Source organism: Vulpes vulpes, chromosome 6 (genome assembly GCF_048418805.1).
Source record: "Vulpes vulpes isolate BD-2025 chromosome 6, VulVul3, whole genome shotgun sequence".
NCBI lineage: Eukaryota > Metazoa > Chordata > Mammalia > Carnivora > Canidae > Vulpes > Vulpes vulpes.
In genome coordinates, this window is record NC_132785.1 from 58,564,344 (window position 1) to 58,587,252 (window position 22,909).

At 48.2% G+C, this 22,909-nt stretch overlaps 1 protein-coding gene across 3 annotated transcripts in view; it reads left to right on the forward strand.

The window, feature by feature from the left end:
* Positions 1-22,909, forward strand: part of COL4A2 (collagen type IV alpha 2 chain) — a 170,011-nt gene that overhangs the window by 86,647 nt on the left and 60,455 nt on the right. For all 3 annotated transcript variants that reach the window (XM_072761010.1, XM_072761009.1, XM_072761012.1), the window contains exons 5-11: positions 15,259-15,393; positions 15,480-15,524; positions 18,521-18,637; positions 20,056-20,127; positions 20,482-20,517; positions 20,625-20,687; positions 22,163-22,198. In XM_072761010.1, the coding sequence (XP_072617111.1) occupies positions 15,259-15,393; positions 15,480-15,524; positions 18,521-18,637; positions 20,056-20,127; positions 20,482-20,517; positions 20,625-20,687; positions 22,163-22,198 (504 nt within the window). The remainder of the gene's footprint in view (positions 1-15,258; positions 15,394-15,479; positions 15,525-18,520; positions 18,638-20,055; positions 20,128-20,481; positions 20,518-20,624; positions 20,688-22,162; positions 22,199-22,909) is intronic.

Here is a 22,909-nt window from a genome sequence, read left to right on the forward strand (position 1 = left end):
TCCTGGAAACCAGATGGGGATGGACAGGGCCCCCTCCCTGGCCCACATGCAGCTTGGGACTTGGAGACAGGCTAGATGCACACACAAGTGACAACCACAGGTGAAGGGCGGTGTGACCACAAAGGAGTGGCATTGGGTTTCACCAGAAGAAAGGAGCAAAGGCCGTTCCAGAGAGAAGGAGAATGCCAGCCAGTCCTGGAGATGTGAAGGAACCCAGTTTAGACTGAGGAGAAGGGAGACCCAGCCACTGCAAGGCGGGGTTAGGAGATGACCCCAGACAGACAGGCAGAGGCCAGAGCGCCATGCTCCCACATTCATCGTGGGCAGACGGGACTGCTGGGAAGACAGACGCCAGCAGTGTCCCCACCATGGTAGGTGTGGTGGCGTCTAGATTGATGTGCTGCTCTGAGCTGAGTGACGGACAGAAGGAGAAGGATACTCGCTGTTCCTGAGTTCTTGCCGGGAGCAGGACTGTAGGAAACTAAGTAGCAAGTTCACTTTTAGGTCTAGAGTGTCTGTGGGTCCAGAGACAGAGGCGCCAGCAGCAGGGTGGGAGCCGCCTCCTCCAGGCTGCCCTGGCGCAGGGAGAGTGGACCAGGGTCCTCACCTGGAGCAAAAGGAAAGGAAGGGTCGTGGCAGAGCCCAGTCCTTTACAGAATGGAAACCAGGAAAGGGGATCAAACAAGAAAGGTCAAGGGCACAGAGAAAGCCCAACATGAGCTGATGTCCACAGTAGGTGCTCCAAGGATCCAGAAGGCTGAGAAAGGCCTGCGGCAGCCATCACACCAGTGTGTCCCTTCCAGGAGAGTGTGTCTAGTGGCTGCCTCTGGCTGGGCAGAAAGCAGCTCGCACGGGTTCGAGGTGTGGATGGGAGACAGGAACGTGTTGGTTCCGTCTGAATTCAGGAAAGCCGCTTGCAATCCTGATCCTTTCCAGAGTGAAGCCACACTCTGAGGGGTGAGGTCAGGGCAGCCAGAGGCTCACCCCAAGGGGTCTCCTGAGTCCCACCAGAGGGCCTCCACGTGGTTCAGACAGCAGCAGCCTGGCCAGGTGCCATCTCCGTCCAGCCACTGTCGGACCACATGCACACTCTGAAAGGCCATGCACGGGTGCAGAGAGAGACTTCAGCCCCACCCAGTGCTGCCACAACCTGCTGCACACCACACGTCTGGCAGAGCCAACTCAGCGGCTATGCTGATGATGGACAGACAACACAGAAGGGACATCTCCCTAAGACATAAGAACCAGGCCTTTCTGGGGGCATCTCATGAAGATGCTGCACTCCAGTGGTGTGGTGGTTAAACTACCAGGACACCAGGTGTCTGCCTTGGAAATGGAGCTGTATTGCATTGTCACCTTCCATTTTTACGGATGAAAATTGCTTCTTCTTTTTTCGAACAAATGCCTTTGAGAAGAGTGAATGTTCTGGAGGTTGTTTTTGCTCTGTGTTATGAGAACAGTGCACCAGCTGAGTCACTTCTCTGGAATGGATGTTAATGTCATTTGGTTTCCTCCCGCCCAGGACCCCGGGTTTCATGTCTGGACAAATGAGCCATCCATTATCTTTCCACCAGACTGAAAAAAGATCAATTTCTCGTGGTTTGTTGTTCTTTTTTTAATTGCGGATGTGTGTTCAGTGTCCGTCCAAATAATCACTCTAGACCGGGGAGTCTTCGGAGGGAAGTCCAGGAAGGCCAGGATGTCCAGATAACCATCTGCAGTGTCAGATGCGATCGTGAGCGCCAGCCCTTGGTTGGCAGGATGGAACCCTGATGGCAGGCTCAGATCTTCAGCTCCCTCACTCACCCTGCGGCCAATGACCATTGTCGTCATGTGGCCCTGACTGGCCAGCAGCTCCGGGGCCTCCACTACGGCACAAACGTGTTATCACTGATAACATCTTTCTAAAAACTTTGCGGCACTATTTCCAAAATATTTGACACTTTTAAAGAGGTAAATAAGGAAGACTGAACTTTCAGCTGGCTTACTCTCTGCCATCAAAACTTCCCCGACACCAAATTTCAAGGACAGTGTGGAATGTGAAAAATTAGCGGATGAGAAGGTGCCAGGCCACTCCCCCACCAACCAGCCGTTTACCTGGTCCAGACCACTTGGTACCAAAGTTAGGTAACGAGTTTCTCTAGGAGATGTTTGTAAGCTTGTAATTCCACATGTCCATGGATAAACATGTGTGGAGGTGCCCTAACGTGCTCCTGACATCCTGGGCATCCTCCAGCTCTCACACATATAACCTGGCCAGTTGATAGACTACCTCCTGCCTGGACAGCCCCTCATGGTTAGGGACCATGGAAGCTCCCACACACTTGATGCATAGACTTCTGCCTCTGGTGCTGACATCCGGTCCTCCTGTTTCCAGAAGCCTGCCTCCGGTCATGAGTCTCTGCCCATGTCTCCCTGTGTCTCCTTCAGCACCTCTCCCATCTTTCAGGGGTTCCTTCCTCTCACGCTTGCTCTTAGAAACAGTTACCATTCTCTCTGCAACATCCGATTAGAAGTCACTTTCATACCTTTTTATTTTGTAGCCACCAGCTGTGATGTGGTCTCCTCCTCCATCCAGAGGAGCCTGCCACCCATCAGAAACAGTGGTGGCAGTGCATGGCCTGGTTTTCCTGGTTTGGGTTCCGTGAAGTCACCCAGTCTTTGTGGCCATGACAGCCTTCTCCTCAAGGAAACTGCTCTTGCAAGAGGAGTACACTTGATTTTCCAGCAACTTCACTGTATCTGAAAACTCATTCTCAAAGGTCCAGCTAACCCTTTATCTGGGAAATGCTTAATGATTTAGTCTTCTTACCATAAGAAAACCTCCTCATCCATTGAGAAGCCCACTGGCATGGTCTTCCCCCAATAGCAGATCTGTCCAAGGACGCTGAAGAGAGAACGGTCTTGAGATCCATCCACCTGCCCCACTCAGGGGTCCTGATGTCCTGACGTTGCCACCCAGCATCCTGCAGTCCCCAGCCCCCCTTGCATACCTTTTGACCAGAGTTGCTAAAAAGTAACAGAAGTGATTTGTTTGAGTTTCACCTTCTCTTTCTGCCCAGGTCACTTTCTAGCAGGAGGGGGATTAATGAGCCATGAAATGGCCACAATTGAGCAGCATTGGGTTACAGAGAGGAGCAGGTTCTTAGATCATCACCCCAGGCTTGTGACTGGCTCTGTTTTGTTGGGTCGGCATGAACCCCAGGCACCCATCTGCTTGTTTCTATCAATTTGTCCGTTGCCTTTGGCTTAACTGTAGTCTCGTGCAGATCCATGAAAGAGACGTGTTCAGAGTCCAAAGTCATATCTGTTACTCAAGGGGAGTTCATAGGTGCAGCTATAGGCCCGGTCCCTCCTCAAGCCAGCCGAGCGGCCCGCCCACCCCTTGCCTCACCCTCACCCTCAAGACTGCCATGGGAGCACTACCTGCCCCGCTGAGGGTTTTGGGCATGCAGTCCCTTTGCTGTGGGAGGATGCTCCATGCTGTGAACACTCTCAGGTCTAAAAGTGTCAGGATCCACCTCTTGGAACTCTGCCCTGGGTCTGGGTCTGTTGGGTCCTCCAGAATCTCTATCTTCTTAGGATACCTTCCTCTGGGCAAGTCAAAAGGGAAGGGAATTATGAAACAATTAATTGCTGTTAGCTCAGCTACCCTGTGAAAAGAAAAACAGAATTTGATATATCTTTAGACACCATTGGAATTCTGCGATGAAAATTTTCATCAGAATTCTCCCCATAGGAAGTTCGCTCCCCGTGACAAACGAGGGACCTGCCCTTTGTTCCAAGGAGGGGGGTCATGGTAACCTAAAACAGTCACAGAATCTGGGAAGCAGCAAGTCTGAGGTCGGAAGTGGGGCGGGGTCTGGCTCCCCAGGAGCGCAAGTGAGCGCCACCCCGTGCTGGCCATGAGAACCGCAGGGGCCCCTGGCCTGCTGGTACAAAAGGCAATGAGGTGTCTCCTGCTCATGTAAAGTTAAATTTTTATTCTAAAACAGAAATGTTCAGTAAGCGTTGAAAACCTTCCTCTTACAGCTTTTCACAGACCCGCATTGGCAAACTCACCCTTTCCCCCCATAACCTTTACTAATCCTGAGTCACAGCCCTTGTGCAAAATGGTTTGAGCATATTCAGCTTATCACCCACGGCTGTCCTTAGACGGCCTGGCTCGAAAATGACCAGAGCTGAACCCCTGGAGGAGGGAGTCCTGGCATTCCAAATCCCTGGCCTGTGTCCTAGCTCTTGACTCCAACAGATGACATTCTTTATCTGTCAGATCCTGCAGTTTTGACCAGGCTGCTGCCCCTTCCCACCAGCCTGGGTGGTCTCCATTTGGGATCCATGCTAGAGGCCTGGGCAGTACCCTCCCTGACCCTGCAGACAGGTAAAACCAGATCACCCAGCAGGACCTGTAATCAGTGATCTGCCAGGGGCCGGTGTGGAGCAAGGCAAAGATCTAAGGCCAGAGGTGACATGCTTTGGCATGCTGGGACTCAGAACCAGACAGTGACAGCTCTCCACAGTATAACCCTCTGGTGCTGTGCTTCACAAGTGCCCCAGAAATCATGAACTCCTTATAATGACCCAAAAAGGGTCTAAAAGCAAAAGGCCAGGGCACCTGGGTGGCTCAGTGGTTGAGCATCTGCCTTTGTTTCTGTATACTCAGATCATGATCCTGGGATCCTGGGATCGAGTCCTGCATCAGACTCCCCACAGGGGAGCTTCTCCCTCTGCCTGTGTCTCTGCCTCTGTGTGTGTGTCTCTCATGACTAAATAAACAATTTTTTTAAAAAAAATAAAAACATAAAATAGAAGAAGGCCCTTTCCCAACACCCATAGGTAAAGGCCGTTGGCGTTGGGAATGTCGGTCATGCCTCTTGGCAGGCAGTATCCTACGTCACTCCTCACTCAGGCGCCCTGCCCGTGTGACTCGAGTGACGAATCAGATGAAGCAGCTGCCTTTCAGGCTTACTCAGGCCTCTAGATGGGACACTGCTCACAGCGGTGACGCAAGCCCAGCATCCAGTGGTACCACTTGCAACTTCTCCTCACAAAATACACATGAAACATAGTTGCTTCTCTTAAAGCTTCTGAAGACTTAGCTCAGGTAGGTTAGCTGGGCTTTAAAAGGTGAGGGATGTCATTTTGTTAGAATGAAATGATTTTTTTTCAGAAAAGAAACTGTGACAAGAAGTAAAAAGAAGTGGCCCAAACTGTGCCGTGCCCTGTGGAGCTGTCAGCTCTGGCACTCTCTGAGCCTGACTCCTCTGAAAGGAGCAGCAGGGCTTTCAGGACAGGATCCGAGGCGTCTCTGAGGACTGGATGTAGGAGTTCCGTCAGACCCAAAGCAACCCAAGTGAGCCTGCTGTGGGTTTTTTTAAGTCACTGGAATAAGATTCCTGGCCTTCAGGGATTTGCTTCTCTAACGACCCTGGAAGTGAAAATATAAAGGCTGAAAATACAGGAAGATTTCATCCTAAGGCACCTTGCTGGGCTGCAGTTGCCATTACCATGAGGAGCTTCACTCAGTCCTCTTACAAGGGGGCCAGGGAGCAAGCCTTGGGTCTTAAAACTAAAGATCTTAGAAGCCTTGTACATTCAGTTGACAAACATAAGCAAGGCCTCCAAGGGTCAGTAGTGGGAGTCCCCTGGCCACAGCAGGAACCCCGAGAGCACCATCACAAGGATGCTGTGAAGCGCTACTGGGTGGAGGGTCCACAGAGCTGTGGGTAAGACCCTTCACCTCCCTGGGCTGCTACCTCTCCAGTCCTGTGTGGGAATTAGATTTGTTCCCTGGATCCCAACCCTGGCTGTGCATCTGAGTTGCTTGGGGACATTGTCAAAGATATGGATTTCCAGACTCTTCCTCCCCACCCCAAAACTGCTAGACTAGAAATGCTTGAGGTTTGAGACTTCCCTTAACTGATGCTTTGGCAGCCAGCCAAGACCGGTCCTGGGGCAGAGACCACACCCAGGGTGATTTTCTCAAGCTCCAAAGCACACCCCAATCACTCTGGATCCTGTGGAGATGCCAATTCAATTCAATGGGTCTGGGGCGGCCTGAGGACCCTGCGTGCTAATGAGCTCCAGGTGCCAGAATGCAGCCTCCCTGAGGACCTGCTCCAGATGCTTTCTGCGGGGCCTTCTGAATTGGATATTTTATGAAGCCTTCGGGAAAACAATAGGTGGTAATTGGTGGAGAAACAGAGATGCAAGTCTGGAAAGTGACATGTTGCTGGTCTAACCTGAAATGACTGTCGCTTCCTAGGAGAATCTTCCAAGAGAATGAGGCCAATGCTCCTGGACCCGAAAGACAGACATTTTGTACAATATCTTTTACCCAAAATAAAATGAAATCCATACCATAGGTGGGAGCTTTGGAGCTGAGTTTCTCTTGCGTTTCTGTATACTCACGTTTCTGTGTTTTTACTAACTGTTTCTCCCTGCCTCTGCAGAGGCTCAAGCATGGGCCGGCCACATCAGATGTTACCCCTTGGAGTCCCTGCTTGTGAGCCGTGTTGGCTCCTAGTGTTCCAGCCAGTCTGGAAAACAGTTCTGCAACTTGCTGATAGAATTAAACAGACTCTTACCATCTGACCCGGTAATCCTGTTCTTGGGTATTTACAAAAATGTGCCTGTACCAAAAAACCATACTTGAGTGTTTATAGTGGCCCAATACACATGCCCATAAACCAGAGGTAATCCAGGTGTCCTGCAGTGAGCGAATGGGTAAAGAAATCGTGGTAGTGGGCTGGGACACAACACTCGCCGGTGACCAGAAGGAGCATCTGGGTGAACAGCAGGGTGGGCGAGCCACCAATGAGACATGTGGCTGAAAGAAGCCAGATTTGCCACAGGACATGCCACTGTGGGGTCCCACTTGCAGGATCATCTGAAAGAGGCAGAAGCAAGCTGGAGGGGGAGCTGAGGCTGCCTGAGGCCAAGGAGGAATACAGGGGGCCCTGGCAAGGGGCTCTGAGTGCGTAGAACTCACACAACCTTGCACTGAAACCACGGGCTGTACTGTAAATGTATAAATAAACTTTTAAAGAAATGGAAATGGTATATCACCTCACAAAAACAAAATAACAGGCAAGTAGGTCAAAGCCAGGGAATGAGGAGGAGGTGAAAGGGGAGGTATCACCCCTTCTGAGGACAGAAAGTGTGGAGCTCTCTTTCAAACTTGTCCTATTTGGGGACATTTCAAATAAAGATTAACAGGAAATTTTTTTTTTAAAAACCGTGTGCCACACCAAGTTGAAACCCTCCCTTACTTTTAACCTCTTTCCCTTTGTTGGCCAAATTTTTTTTTTTCCTAACAGACCAGCTCAGTATAATGCCAACCTCAAGAATAGTTTTCTTTCATGTGACTGTTTAGTCTAAATGCAAAGTGGATATAACTGCTGGTTCTGTTCCTGGTCTGTGCCAATGACTCCAAAAAGGCGCTGTGCACGCCTACTGGCCTGGTTCATAACCTCAGCGGAGAGCTGGGCATCTGAAGACCCCAGACATGTGTGTTTCCTGCGGCTCCCCCATCTTCAGGCAGCATTCCGGGGGCTGGTGGTCCATCACGGGGCAAGGACAGAAACTCACAGGGCCTACATACATCACTAGGAGTGTAATCAGAGGAGACTAATGAGGGATTGGCAGGTGCAGATGACACATGCAGATGAGTGGCCTGCCACCAACGGGGCATGTGTGCACAGCTAACCGTTTTAATTACCTATGGTTGCATGATTTGGTAACTCCAGAATCGCCTCCTTCTCTGGCTGTCGCTTTCTGATCTGTAAGTGTAGCTGGAAGCCCTTGTGTCACAAACTCGTGAGGATAGAAAGGCCACTTGGTGAGGATGCTCTGAGCATTAATATTGTATTCTGTGCCAGTTAGAAAGAGAGTTTGCTGCCTCTGGGAAGCCGATCCCCCTAGAACCTGCTCCTCCAGCCCGTCCTCGGCTGCCGTCCATGCTCCCCAGGGCCCTCAGCTCAACCACACATGCTCTGTGTCTTCTTGGAAGACCAGAGCCTTGGGAAATCATGTCCGTGTGTTGGGCAAGCAATCGCGTTTAGACAAATGAAATGTATTCATTGCTGCAAGCAGGGGAAGACTTTCCCAGAAGATCGACTTTTCCAACATATGCCAGGCAAAATCACACTCAGACCATAAAAAGCATGGCCTCACATTGGGGTAAAAGCCCTCAAGTGTGATGGCCCATGTGCTGCCTATTTTTAGAATAAGGAACAGAGTTTCCAGAAGTTTTGCTCCTATGGGTCGGGAACAAGAGATGATCCAGCGTTTCTCCACTTTGAAATGTGTATCCGTCTAAGTCAAATCATTTCGGGTAAAACAGCACGGCAGTGTCTTACAAGTACCGGTGGGGACTCTGGTTTTTTTTTTTTTTTTTTTTTTTTTTAATTTTTATTTATTTATGATAGAGAGAGAGAGAGAGAGAGAGAGGCGCAGAGACACAGGCAGAGGGAGAAGCAGGCTCCATGCACCGGGAGCCTGACGTGGGATTCGATCCCGGGTCTCCAGGATCGCGCCCTGGGTCAAAGGCAGGCGCCAAACCGCTGCGCCACCCAGGGATCCCGGGACTCTGGTTTTGTTCTTTATGAAGACTGTGTGTTCTGGAAGCCAGGGACATCCTGGACTTGTCTTTGACTCCTGAACCTCATTTCAGCCTGACCAGCTTCTGGTTCTGCAGCTGGGTGGGCTGAGCGCTGGATGGCTCTCTTTCTGTCCACCCCGCGCTCCACAGACCAGATTCCAGACACAGACTCCAGACGAGGCCTTAGTTTCTGTGGGTTTTTTTTTTTTTTCATTTCCCTAGCAGACATTTTTAAATAGCATTTGGCTAAGTTTTTCTAATAAGGCATTTTAAGTGTCCACTCTTCTTCCTTTGCAAATTATCTGTCTTGTAAATTCACTTATAAGGATGTACCAGAAGGACTTGGTCAAATGCGACATGCCTGTGAACACCAGGCCTTGTCTTCTTAATCTCTGCCTTTATCAGACTCCTTTTCTGTTTGTTCATTTGTTTTTAGGTTAATATTATCATGTATTTTTTACATGGAACTCAGTGAATACTGACAAATGAGTACAGCTATGTAACAACCACCAGAATCGAGATATAAAACAGATTTGTGGCCCCCACAAAGCCTCCATCTGTCCCCTCCCTCCACCTCTACCCCTGGCCACCACTGCTCTAGGTCCCGTCCTTGGTTTTGCCTTCTCGAGAATGTTGCATAAGTCAGATAGTGTAATAGCATCCTCTCAACAGGACAGGCGGTATGTGCTTCCCTCCTGACCTGTCCTCACTATTGTGTACATGGGGTTAGGGTTGGGTATTGCTAAGTGGCGTTCCACTTTATGAACATACCAGTTTGTCCACTCATCAGCCAATGGACATTCAGATTCTTTCTGGGTTTTAGCTAAAATAAATCGAGCCATTATGAAGTTACCTATAGGACATATGTTTAACTTTATAAAAAACGATCACGCTTTTCCAGAAGGGCTGCCCCACTCTGCATCTGCACCAGCAGACTCCTCTGAACCCCCCCGCAGGACCCCGCAGGACCCAGGGTGGTCTGCCTGTGTGACCCACCACCCCAGGGCTGCGGTTGTCTTACCTCAGACCTACCTGGTGACCAGCGGTGCAGACCAGCTTCTGTGCACTTGGTTTCCATCTGCTCACCTTCTCTGAGCAAGGGTCTCTTGAGATCTCATTTGGGTTTTCTCTCATTCTTGATTTCTAGGCATTGTGTCTGTATTCTGGATAAAAATCATGTATCGGTTATGTGTTCTAGAAATATGCTCCCCAATCAGAGGCCTGCTCCTTATTTCTTGACAGTATCTTTAAGATCAAACCCTCCTGTGTTTTCAGTTTTTTTTCTTTCATGGCTCGTGATCTTTGTGTCTCATCTGGAAATGTTGGCCTAACCCAAAGTCACCAAGACTCTTCCCTGTGTTTTCCTTTAGAAACATCAGATTTTAGCTCATAGGTCCAGGCACAGGACCCATTGTGACCACACTTTTGTACCTGGAGCAAGGCAAGGGTCAAGGTTTGTTTCCTTACACATGGATGTGTTCCCTTTGCATAGATGCTGGTGCTACAGTCTATGGCAAATAATTTTGGAAAGCAGGAATTCTAAAGCCAGTATGATTCTACCCCAGATAGGTGGAACCCTTCTTTTGGAACAGTACTCGTGGCAAGGCTGATGTTATGTTATATTAAATAAGAAGCTATAGACAAAAGGTGGCAGATTTAGCAGGAGCTCTGTGTGGATTAGGCAGCTGCCCATTGCTAGCTGTGTGTTACTGTACAGGTTGGGGACTGTGAAAATAAGTCCACGTTATTATTAGCTTGGAATACAATGTCCGTTCATCCTGCCAGGCTCATCCAAAAAAAAAAAAAAAATGCTCACAAATGGTAATGATTGTCCCTAAGAACAGTAGATTCCAAGTTTTAGTGAAGGAATTGGTTTTTTTGGATCCGAAAAAGTAGTCCTTCCCAGCTTCTGGGCCATTTTTATGTATTTTCTAACGAGCTGGGACTTGGGCTGGAATCCCCAGAGGGTCACCAAGAAGGGCAGCCTCTGGAGGGCCGAGAAGGCCTGGAATCCACTGCCAAAAGCCGAGGAAGGGAGGGGCTGCCCAGGGGACTGGAGAGGATATGGGGTGTCTGCTGGGACCCACTGCCCATAAAAGGCAAGACAGGAAGAGCAAACTTCAGAAAGAGAAGGGATTTCCTACTATTCACATGTTGGCCAGTAAGTCATGAAAGGTTTATTCTTATTTTACCAGGAAAATACTGTACTGTAAATTTAAAATCCTGATGTGCAGTGAAGCAGGTTTTATCCTTGGAAACACTTCTCTTTATCCGTCCCTGGAAAAGGAAGCTCTTCTGGCGCTCCTGCCCACCGAGAACTGTACGGATAATAAGCTCTGGATGGAAACAGGCACTCCTTGGGGTGGTGGGATGGGAGGTGACCCTTGTGGGGCCCCCACTGCTCACCAGTCCCGCTCCTTCATGTCAGTGTCTGAAGGCCCAGAGTTATCCACTGGTGCTCCCAGTTGATGCAATCCTACCTTTTCTCAGAAGTGAAACTTCCAAGTTCAGGAAAACTAGTAAGTGTGTCAGGACTTTAAGAGCATTCTGTCCACCGCTGTGGTATTTAAGCAATGTGTATTCAAGTCTGGACTCATTCTATCCGCCTTTTCAGGCTTGAGGTTCCAAAGCTGACCCTGGATCCCATACATACTCCACCAGTGATTTGAAGAAGGGAGAGACAGGGAGCAGCCATCCATCCTCGCAGGGATCAAAGTTTACTCTGGCCTGTTGCAGATAGCACTGGAGCATAAGACCATGAACATTTAGTTAGGAATAGTCCTTAGCAAACATAACTATTAGATTTTCCTTTGCCTGATGCCGTAAGCTCAACCTTTCTTCTAAAATCCTCCTTCATGCTTGAGATTTTTATTAAAAGATACCAGTCCTGGGCAGCCCAGGTGGCTCAGCAGTTTAGTGCTGCTTTCGGCCCAGGGCCTGATCCTGGAGACCTGGGATCGAGTCCCACATCAGGCTTCTTGCATGGAGCCTACTTCTCCCTCTGCCCGTGTCTCTGCCTCTCTGTGTGTGTCTCTCATGAATAAACAAATAAAATCTTTAAAAAAAAAAAAAAAAGATACCAGTCCTGCTATGGGAACATCAGGAAGGGAAGGAGGGTGGTATGGGGCAGTGAGCCTCACACTCTGCTGCACAGAGTAACTCCTGGAGATGGTGTTCACTACACCTCGGCAAGGGTGGGTCTGGGCCAGCCTAAGACTCTGCATTTCTCATGGGCTCCCAGGTGTTGCTGACACAGCTGCCGGACCTCACTCTGAACAGCAGCAGTGTAATGGCAGGTGGAAGGCTTTGGGATCACCCTATCCCAGATCTAACTGCATGACAGTTGGCTTTTTGGGGGTGATAGTCAGTCATGCATTCAGCAGGGGGTATGAAATGAGATAAGCAGTTTTTGAAAACCTGTAACAGTGCTTCATCCCAGAAGATGCACAGTTAAATGATGCTTATCTTTGTCCTGTTTCTCAGCAAGGAACACATGGATATGAATCAGATTGTCTGGTGGGTGGGGATCACATACTCTCTCCTCAGTGTCTGCTGGCTTTTAACAAATATTTTGTGGAAATACATTTATCAAGTAAATTGCAAGAATCTTAGGAGCTTTTGAGATTTGTGCAAAGTCATCCAAACTAAAATCCAACTCTGTCTGGGGTAATTTTTGTTTTCAATATCACTTCCAATAGAAGGACGGGAAGATATGGAAACAAGTTTTCCTACTGTGACTTTTCCACCAAGGATGGAAGTTGAAGGTCATTAGCACAAAGGAAGATCCTTTTCATTACCTGGTCATTCCAGCCTCTCATTACAATCACACTAGATGCCCTGGCGGACAGGATATCCTCGGGGAAATCTCAGGGCTGACTGCTGAAACACAGCCAGGTCTTAGACCTTGACGTCAATGCCCATCTAGCCCTAGCAGCACGGGGCGTGCCCCGTGGGCAAGAGCGAGGGTCTAGTCCCTGGGGACTAAGGTCTAATTCAGAGTCTCTCCAGACTCTTCCTGGCCCTCCCCAGGGCGGAAGCTGGATGGAATTTGTGAAATGTTCCATCTGTGAGAAGCTCAAGATAATCTCTTCAGAATGACACCACCCTCACACCCACTACGAGGGCTGTAATTTTTAAAAAATGGAAAATAACAAGTGCTAGCAAGGTTGTGGAGAAATCAGGAACTCCCACACATTGCTGCTGGGAAGGCACATGGTGAGGCCACCGTGGAAACCAACATGGCGGCTCCTCAAAGAGTTAAACAGAATTGCCCAAAGAGATGGCAATTCCATTCCTAAGTTTATACCCAGGAGAGTTGAGAAGAGGTACTCAATTCAACAGGTGTGTGCGTATCCACTGTGGCACTATTCACAGCAACGCTATGGTGCAAACACCCCCAGTGTTCATTAATGGATGGATGGACAAATTGTGGTCATGCATCCACCGAATGTGGTCCAGACATGAAAGTGAATCAAGTACTGTTTGGTGCTACCACACAGGAGAACCTCAAAAATGTTGTGTGAAGTGGAAGAAGTCAGGCACCACAGGTCACATAACCTACATATGACTCCAGATGCTTGAAATACCCAGAATGGATAGATCCCATCAACACCCAGAGCAGATACCAGTCTGGTTAAGGGACCAGGGGCTAGGGCAGGGTGGTAGGGAGTGACTGCTCAGTGGGTATGGGGCGATGGAAATGTTTCAGAACCAGAGAGAGCTGGTGGATAGCACATTGTGAATGTGCTGGGAGCCACTTTAAAATGGCTGGTTTTATGGGAACTTCGCAGTGACAGCCTGCTCCAGAAAAGGAAAGACTCGTTTTATTCCCAAAGCCAGACTTCCCATCCAAGAAACAAAGACTAAAAAGAAGTCCACTGACAATGGCAGGAAAGTGAGTACATGATGTCGTGATCACTTTTCCCATCAAAGGGAATCAAGGAAAAGCTCCAGGAGGGCACAAGGAGACTGTGGGTTTCCATCACAAAGATACACACGTTCCGCTTTGATTGAAAGCAGATGCACCCTCCTCCTCGGCTGCATGCGGTAACCCCCCAGATGGAGACGCCACTTATAGACAGTAGAAATGATGGTGCTAATGAACAGCATTTATCCCCCAAAGGCTGCTCACTGTAAACACGGACAAGCTGCAGGCCTCACTACGATTAGGAGCAGTTGAAGGCTTAGGGGCTTGCCACGTTGTCACAAGACAGTGACATTCTACTAGCCACAGACAAAACTGAGTACAACCGGGGGGAAATCCACAAAAGTCAGAATCAAACTCACAGCAAATGTTGCGTGCTGAGGCCCCTGAGCACTAGCCTGGGGTGAGTGGAGGATTCGTGTGTCCAAGGTCGGGCTGCCCACCTTCCGACACAGCCGTCCTGGAGGAAGAGGAGGCGAGCGAGGGGCCACAGTCCCCTTTTACCACGTTCTTCAAAGACTGCATACCATGCTTGTGCTCCGACTCAGTATTTGGTGATTTCTGCCTTGACTAGACCCTCTGGAACATGTAGAGGGTAGAGCTGGAGAAGCCAGTGACTCCAGAACTGGCCTTGGCCCAGAGGAAGCCCCAAGGGGACCTCTCAAATCTCCCCTTTGTTGGAGGACAGGGGTCCCCCGCTTCGGGGTAGATCCCATCCATCAACGGCACCTTAAATCTCCATTGTGTATCTTCCACCCCAGAGAAATTCTTCACCTCTTCCCCCACATCCAAAAGTAGAGGACAACGTAAGAATGGTAACAAAGCCCAGAGGTGAGGCCCCTACGGCCCTCGGCCAGGTGAAAAATAGTCCCTGGCACAGACAGACCCTGTCTTGTTTATCCATCATCCTCCAGCGAGCACTGTGCTTCCACTCTTTGGCTGTTGGGGAAGACGCTGCAGCAAACACAGGTGTACAGACACCAGTTCATGTCTCTGCTTTCAGCTTGTTGGAGTAGGAGGACCCCCAGAATGAATTTACTGGATCATCGGGCAGTTCTCTGTCTCATTCTTGGAGGAACTGCCATATGCCCCCCCATCAGCTGCACCATCTCACGTTCCCACGCACAGGGCTCAGGGCCTCGATTTGTCAACATCCTTGCCGGTTCAGCATTTTGTCTTTTTACTTTTTAATAATAACCGTCCATGTCCAATGGCTATGGGCATAGATGTTTATAGGCTGCAGAAACCTGTAATTCTCCTGTGTACGTAAGTAGTGTGTGTGGAGACAGGGGAGATCACTTAAACATCTGGGGATCATTTGATACCGGGGTGCAGTCCACATTTCTATATGTGTTACATGCATTATATTGAGATAGAGATAAAATCTTAGAAACTTGTGTGAAATTTTCTTTTTAGCTGAAAACACTTTAAAAAAAACAAAAAGCCAAATAAAGTGGATCTTTTCATCCCAGCCCAATACTAGCATTTTACAATAACATCACTTGAGTTTGGGATGACTTTTCCTCACATTTAATTTTGTTTTTTAAAAAAAACTCTAGGACTTCTTTAAGCCAGAAATCACTCTTGCAACTGTGGCAGGAGATGAAAGTTTACATGTAATGTTCTCGGAACATAGCTCTTTGAGAATGAAAAGTGTGGTTTCAAAAGCAGCGCGATGAAAAAATGCTCATCTGTCGTTACCAATCGTAATTGAACTCTGTTGTTTCTGCAGGGCCAACCAGGGCCAGTGGGCCCCCAGGGATACACTGGGCCTCCGGGCCTGCAGGGATTCCCAGGACTGCAGGGCCGCAAAGGTGACAAGGGTGAAAGAGGGTCACCCGGGATCACAGGACCGAAAGGAGACGTGGTACGGTGACTGCTGGTTCTCCCTCCACTTTTGCAATGGGCAGTGGGTGTCCTGGCCTTCAGTAAGTTTGTTTGCCTTCTTTACAGGGAGCGAGAGGTGTTTCTGGATTCCCAGGTGCCGACGGCATTCCCGTAAGTGTTTTTATACAGTTAGGATTTTTAAAACAGTGTATGCATGCAAAGCAATAGGCTTATGACTTACAGAAACATCTCTAACTAGACCTCCTGTTTTGTTTATATCATGAGCCTGGTAAGGCTATATTGTGCATACTTTTGCCCCTGGAGTCCAGTCAAATATTGGACAGATTGTTTCCTTTGTAAACGTTCTTCTGGCCTTGGCTTCAGAATCCAGGCTACTTTGCTGAAGCCGGACATTGTTTTGTAATAAAAAGCTCAAGTGTTACTCAGATATGCTAAATAAGAGCTGATCTGGAAATTTCGGTGGAACCTGAATATAGAGCAGTGCAGCTGAGAACATGGATGTGACCAAGCCCTGCCAAACATTGGTGCAACTTCCCAAATTCTCTGAAGTCAACTACATGTAAATGCAAAGAAGAAAAGACAGGGTTTGTCTATGAGAAAATCTCCAAATGCAATAAAATGTGTTTTTCTAACCTAGTTTACTTTACTTCTTGTGGCATACAAAAATAAACAAAGCGCCTGACTCACAGCCTTCTTCACAAGGACCCGTGAGCAGATTTCCCAGGGTCTGCTTCCTGCAGATCCTGGCCATGGGGATAGATGTGTTTATCACACATGCGGTTGACCGTTGCTGAAGTCTGAGGAGGACATCTGCTTTAGGAACCTCACCCAAATACACATGTCTGGGCCCTTCACATACCCATGCCCTGTGTCAGCCTGTTAGCGCACACATGGGTGTGCACACAGACACACACATACACACAGATACATTCCCAGGGCTCCATGAGCAGGACCCCTGCCTTGTAGGGGAGCGAGGGAGGGAGCGCCTGAGACCCATCACCAAGAGGCCATGATTGATCTCCAGAGCCCGTCTCTCATCCAGGAGAAGGAAGCTCTCAGCTAAAGAGAGGAAGCCACCCACAGAGACCTAAGGCCTGGGTGGCGGTGACCCCGAGCATCACCTGGATGGGGGAGGCTCACACGCACCAGTTACAACATACAGCTGTGGACGAGGGAGTCACTTTCCCATCAGTCAGGATCTCGAGAAATTGGCAGAGGTGAAAAATCCGTAGATTTCCAAGGGTAAACAAGGCAAATATTTTCCTACCAACTGCCTCAAACTAAATCGCCCGTTTTTAAACTGCTCTTTTGAGCTCTTTGGGCCATCCACTGGTTTTGTCTTCTGGAAGCTGAAATCTGAGTTTAAATGGAGTGATCTCATGGAAAAATATTGTAACTAATCTGAGTCATATTTTAATTTGTTTTTCCACTTGATACCCATTTAACAAGAGGAGCAAATATTTTGCAAGTTAGAGAGGAAGTATCATCACATGAGGGAGTGATCCTAGTGAGCATGGAACCAACAGGTTTCTGCAGAATCTCCATGCAACACAGCCTCGCTCGCTACCCACAGAGCTCTAGAACTGCACAAAAGTGAGCTAAAGTGCCACCCGCCACCTCGAAGCAGCTCAGGAATGTAAAGTTGAAGGACCAGGCTAATTTTAGCCGTTTAGAAATTGTACATAAAACGTGAAATACAGTCAGATCTTAGAGTTGTATTTAACCAGGTGTTGAGCCAAAATGAGCCATCAGCTCCATATAATTAAAATTTTTCTTTGAAGAACCATCTCAAACTAACATCAGGTTGATATATAACTTCAAATGACTTAGATCAATTCTAAGAGAGCAAGAAAGACCAGCAGCAGACAAATAATTCAGGAGAAGAGTGAAGACCTCAGTGTAAGAAAAGCATCACAGAGCACCACAGATTTTGAGCAGAACACCTACTGAACATGTTTTCTCCTGCCGAATTTGAAGGATCAGCTTTCAGGACCCCTTAAAAGCAAGCCTTTACTTGCTGCTACCAGGCAGCTATCTACACTGCCGGCTGGAGTGCTTGTGCCTCATCATTTACAGGGTAGTCAGGATTTCTCTTGTCCCCTCAGAGGGCCAAATGGAAGTCTGTTGGATCTCTTCTTATCTGACAGCGCCAGTTAAAGCAATACCTTTGGATATCTAAAGCAAAGAAACATACAACAAAAGAAAAATGCTACTTTTCTCATCTTTCTTAATATTATTCAGAGTGCAGGCCCTCTGTGTAGGATTTGTTCATTTATTTTGAAATGTCCCAGATTTTTCAAAGTAAATCTGAAAGGCATCTGACATGGCCTCAGAAAATCACTCTGGAACATATGTTTGGTCTGTTGTCAACAAAATCAAAATTTTAAAGAAGCTAGTAAGATAGCCTATATCTGCACATCTGCTGTGGAAGAAATAGCACGATGAGCTGTGGTCTTATGGCACACAAACCCAGCCCCTGGATGTCTCAGGAACCAGATGAACGCAGGTGGGATGCCCACAGACTCAGCCTGACTCTGTTTATTCCAAAGACACTTGATCACAATGCCCTCCCTCCCCCAACCCCAACATCTCAGAACATCTGACCTGCTTTCTCTTTGAGTTTAAAATCTAAAAAGGAGTGTTCCCCCCCATGAAAGCAAATGAGAGGAAGTCCATTCTTCTACATTTGGCTCAGTCACATGAAATCCTGTCAAGGGTGCATGAATCTCTTACCGTGTAGGATATGGGTCCATCAAACCCACTTTCTAAAATTCAGTTGGGCACAAAGATAAAGGCATTCTTGTTGTCTAGTCTGCTCTTTGCAGGACCTAGCTGCTTCTAGAATGATTTCTAGAATTTTTAAGCCTACTGTGTCCTGTCCCTGCCAACAGACCCCCCAGTAGACCGACAATTTACTGCTTTACCAGAGCCCATGGGAAACACACCTTTGTCTTGAGAGCCTTTCTCCTGCTGAGGACTGTGCCCGTGTGCTTCTGTTTACTTAAATCTTTCATTCGTCTGCTCGTTGGGGGTTCTCTCTCCCCTTCGGTTCGTGCAGGGTGAGAGGGTTTAGAGCTGTTGTATCACAGTGCGCATGAGAACTGCAGTGCGTATGCTGGAAGGCTTACTTACTTGTCTCCTCTCAGGGACACCCTGGGCAAGGTGGGCCCAGAGGACCACCTGGCTACGACGGCTGCAACGGGACCAGAGGAGACGTGGGCCGGCAGGGACCCGAGGGTCCTGCGGGCTTCCTCGGCCCTCCTGTAAGTACCAGCACAGGCACAGGGCAGGCCACAGGTCCTTCTCTCCAGGCGCTAGCTGGCTGGGGCTTGTCAGCAGAGGCATGGGGGATGTCGTGTGCCTTTCGAGGGCCCATCCAGAAGGCCCTTTGAGACATGGTCGCAGAGAGACTTTCTGAGGAGGGTGGGTTGTCCCCTGTTGCCCCCACAGCCGGGGTGAGTGGGCGTGCTCAGCCCGCCTCTCACGCTGCCCCCCATCACTTCCCTGTCCTCAGCTGGCACCCCGCCGACGTGGCCCTGCAGGCAGCTCTGCATGCCTCCCCTGGGTCCAAAGAACTTCATTTTCCTTAGCCATTCTGTAAACGAGATAGGAAATAATTGATTTGGTTGATATTGTGTAGTTTTACCAATGTCAGCACGGTCTGCCCCGTGCTGCATTTCAAGTAACAGCAAATAGTGGGAATAGCAAAACTAAACTAAAAAGGCTTAAAGCTTGACAGAATGCCCTGTTAGGCACCATTTTGTTAGATTCTAAAGTCCTCTGGGACATGAGAAACATTCTACAGCTCTGACAGGTAGAAGTGAGCTCTTTTTCATGAAAGACTTTTTCGTTTTCACCTATTTTGTAGACTCCGTTTTCAAGTCCATGCGGAGAATCTTGAAGTGGTCTGCAGGACTGTATTGCTACCCTCGTACCAGCAAAATAGTGCCCCGTCAGGGTTATACCAACATCTTATTTGGTAAAACTTTTTATCTAGAAGAGCATTTTTAAGGTTGGGGAAGAGCAGTCACACCTTCCTCCCTGTGTTTCCTGCTGAAGCTAGTGGATCTCTCGCCCCCGCCTGCAGATCCTCCTCCCTCAGCTGTGTCATTTACATGTGTTTCAACTTCTCAGTGAGGACCATCACTTCCTAGTCTGCTCTAATGTCATGAAACTTTCATCATCAACAAATATATCCATTAGCTTAAAATACTGATGTCATATACAGGCATTAAAAGACACTTATATACATATGTATGTGTACACGTACCACATATATTTGTCAGGATTCCAGTTTTACAGAATGATCCGTATCTCTCCCCAAAATGGTGCTTCAATGCATGTGTGTTAATATTTGTAGCACCCTAATGCCAAAACTAGACAAAAATATTATTATGAAGAAAAATAACACGTTGATATCCTAAAGGGTTAATTTACTGAGCATTAATTTGGGTTTCTGAAGATCACATAAGTGATTAACATTTTAATTTTGAAGGAAAATATTGGGTAACTAAAAGCAAAAATCTCACCTCTGTGACTGGTATTCAGAGTAACCTAAATGAGCCATAAGGACAATATACATTGCCCATAAGGTCAGTATTTAATCACCTCGATGGCTACAGCTGCACTGACTATTAACGGGTCTTTCTGTGTTTTCTCTGCCACGTGCATGCTACCCTAGGGGCCCCAAGGACCCAAAGGGCAGAAAGGCGAGCCATATGCGCTATCCAGTGTGGACCGCGACAAATACAGGGTACGTTTGCTAGATATGGGACTTGAGACTAAGCAATCAGTGTAAATACCTGAATAATAATGATGTTTTCCAAGTATGGTTGAGTTGTGAGGATGTGAGAATGAGGGGACGCCTGGGGTGGTGAAACAACCCAACACCACGATGTTAAAAATCATTGATTTCCCATTGGGGTGACATTCAACTATGGGTGCACACCTTTCCCGTATTCACAATGCCCCAGAGAGGAGGTAACATTACCAAGTCCCCGGGGGGCTGATATAATGTATATGTTTGTTTCCAAAGTTGTGATAAAATGTAACAAAATCTAAAAATGATTAAGAACCAGAACTCTTAACATTATGTCTTCTCAACTAGGGTGAACCTGGAGAGCCTGGATTGGTTGGTTTCCAGGTAAGCTCTGTTTTTATTAGAGAATGTCCCAAGCAGAACTTTAAGGACTCGGGACTCCAAATACCAGCCTGCCTTTCTTAATAGCTGACTGTGTTGCCTCTCCTTAGGGTCCTCCTGGCCGCCCTGGGCCTATAGGACAGATGGGTCCAGTTGGAGCTCCAGGAAGACCAGTAAGTACCGGGTGTGTGGGTACTTGGACCGCTATCAAGGCGGATCTAAAGATCCAGCTTCTTCAGTGCTGATGCAAGTGGAAGCTTCACAGTACAGCTAGGATGCTTGTGGTCACTCTAGAAAGTGTCCAGATGAAAAAGGTCATCCTTTGCATACATTTTGCTACTATTAAGATTGAAGAATGAGGACTTGAAATTTGTGGGCACCAGATCACCACCGATGACGTCAAATTTTGACTTGGTGCTAGCTGGGTGCCCTTCCAGTCATACAGAAGCTCTCTCAGCCCCACACTCAGCCTGCTGGTGAGGGGCCTGTCATCCCTGGGCCAAGGAGATCAAAGTTCAGTAGGTGGATAAGGGGGTGGTAGACTCTGCCTGGGCATGGCCTCATGGCAGGTGTACTGCACCTGGGTGTGACTATCACCGCCAGTGAGATATTAGACATCAGTTAACAAAGTGGCCCTAGTGCCCCACCCAAGTGGCAATCTACATGTGTTCTCTACCTTTGCAACTGAATGACATGGTGAGTTGCAGCAGGACAGATGCCTGGGTGAAGGAGGGCTTTCCATGGGGAGGGAAAGGACCAGAAGGGAGAAGCCACTGCCCCCACCACCCTCACTGGGCCTCTGACTCTCATTCCCCAAAAGTATAGCAGTAAGACACATGGGCCTCAAACAACATAGGAGAGATCTGGCTCCAGGTTGAGAGAGACCGTCTTGCAGAAAACCAGTGAGATGAGGCTTATGTGATCACAGGTACTTTGCTCTCCTCTACACAGCTGCCGACTGGCTCACAGCTCACGTACCAGCAATGAGGGACTTCATCTTTAAATACACAGTTCAGGAAAGTCTAGAACAACAGATTGTACCTGCCGTGTCCTGAGCTGATTAGACAGCTACAGATTCTTCTATAGGTCGTAAAATTGCCCATACTTCTTTGTACTTAAACACTAACTGTTCTTCTCAGGTGTGTTCAAAACCTCATCCTAAGCATAGTGTTGACACTGAAAGCTTTGCAGAAAGACAGTGATGTTTGCAGATGGATTTTCAACCCTGCCATTTGAGCCTGTACATTACTTGTGTCCATGCACATTTGCTGACCCACTAGCAACAAGTGCTACACAGTGTCCTGGGGGGAACCCTGCAGAGGAAGTCTCTGCAGTGACATGACCTAGGACCTTGCAGGGGATCCGAGCAAGCAGGAGTAGGACATGGGTGAAGTCAGAAGCCTGACCTCAGAAAAGCAAGCCCAGAAGAGCTATACGTGGCCAGCGGGCAGGTTCAGAGAGCCAGGCCTGACCCAGCCCTCCGCCTCCAGCCCTTCCTCCCTGCCCGGACTAATGTACCAGAAACCTCTATACATACTACACAGGCTTCTAAACATACTGTGGATGGCTTTCCCAGAGCTTTCTAGCAGATGTTATCTAGGTCCTGGGATAAAGAAAACAGTTTACAAATTTGTTTGTATTTATGCAGGGCCCGCCTGGACCCCCCGGACCAAAAGGACAGCCAGTAAGTTGGTTATGGGGGCAGGAGGGGGTGCTTCCATCCTTGTATGTACCTTTCCTGACCATAGAACTACTTGGTTGACAACAATGTTATCATTTATTTCATGATGAGAATGATTTTGTAGGCTTTTGAGACTTAATGTTGTAAATGCCAAAGATAAATCCAAAGGTATGCCTGAGGTAGCCAGCACATCAAATAAGTGAACATGTTGAATGATTCGTTGTTTGCAAATCATGTAACACCTGCCATTGTGTGAAAATCACACTGATGAGTGTTTGATTGGAAATGCAGATCTAAGAACTGCTCGTGTTTATCTGTACATGTTAATGCCCAAGAAGGGACAACATGTGGCTGTATCTGTGTTGGGGAGCCAGTGGCATCCTTCCTACTCAGACATAAGCAGGCTGTAGCAGAGGGTGACGTCAGCCTCTGGGGATCCATTAGTGATTTTCAAGTCAAGCTTGAGCCCAGAGCTGTACTGTTTCCATCAGAGAAAGGTCACTAAGTTGGATGGAGCACCAGAAGGTAGGTAGCCTGTAGACAGAGCTAGGATACAGGAGGTTGGCAAGGGGAGTCTGTGATCAAGACGTGACATGACTCAGAAGTGCTGGGCTGTGGTCACCAACATTTAAAGACCATCCCATGGCCTGCACGAGACTGAGGACATCCCTGAGCCCACACACTCACATGTCTGCTCTACAGAAATCTCATCTC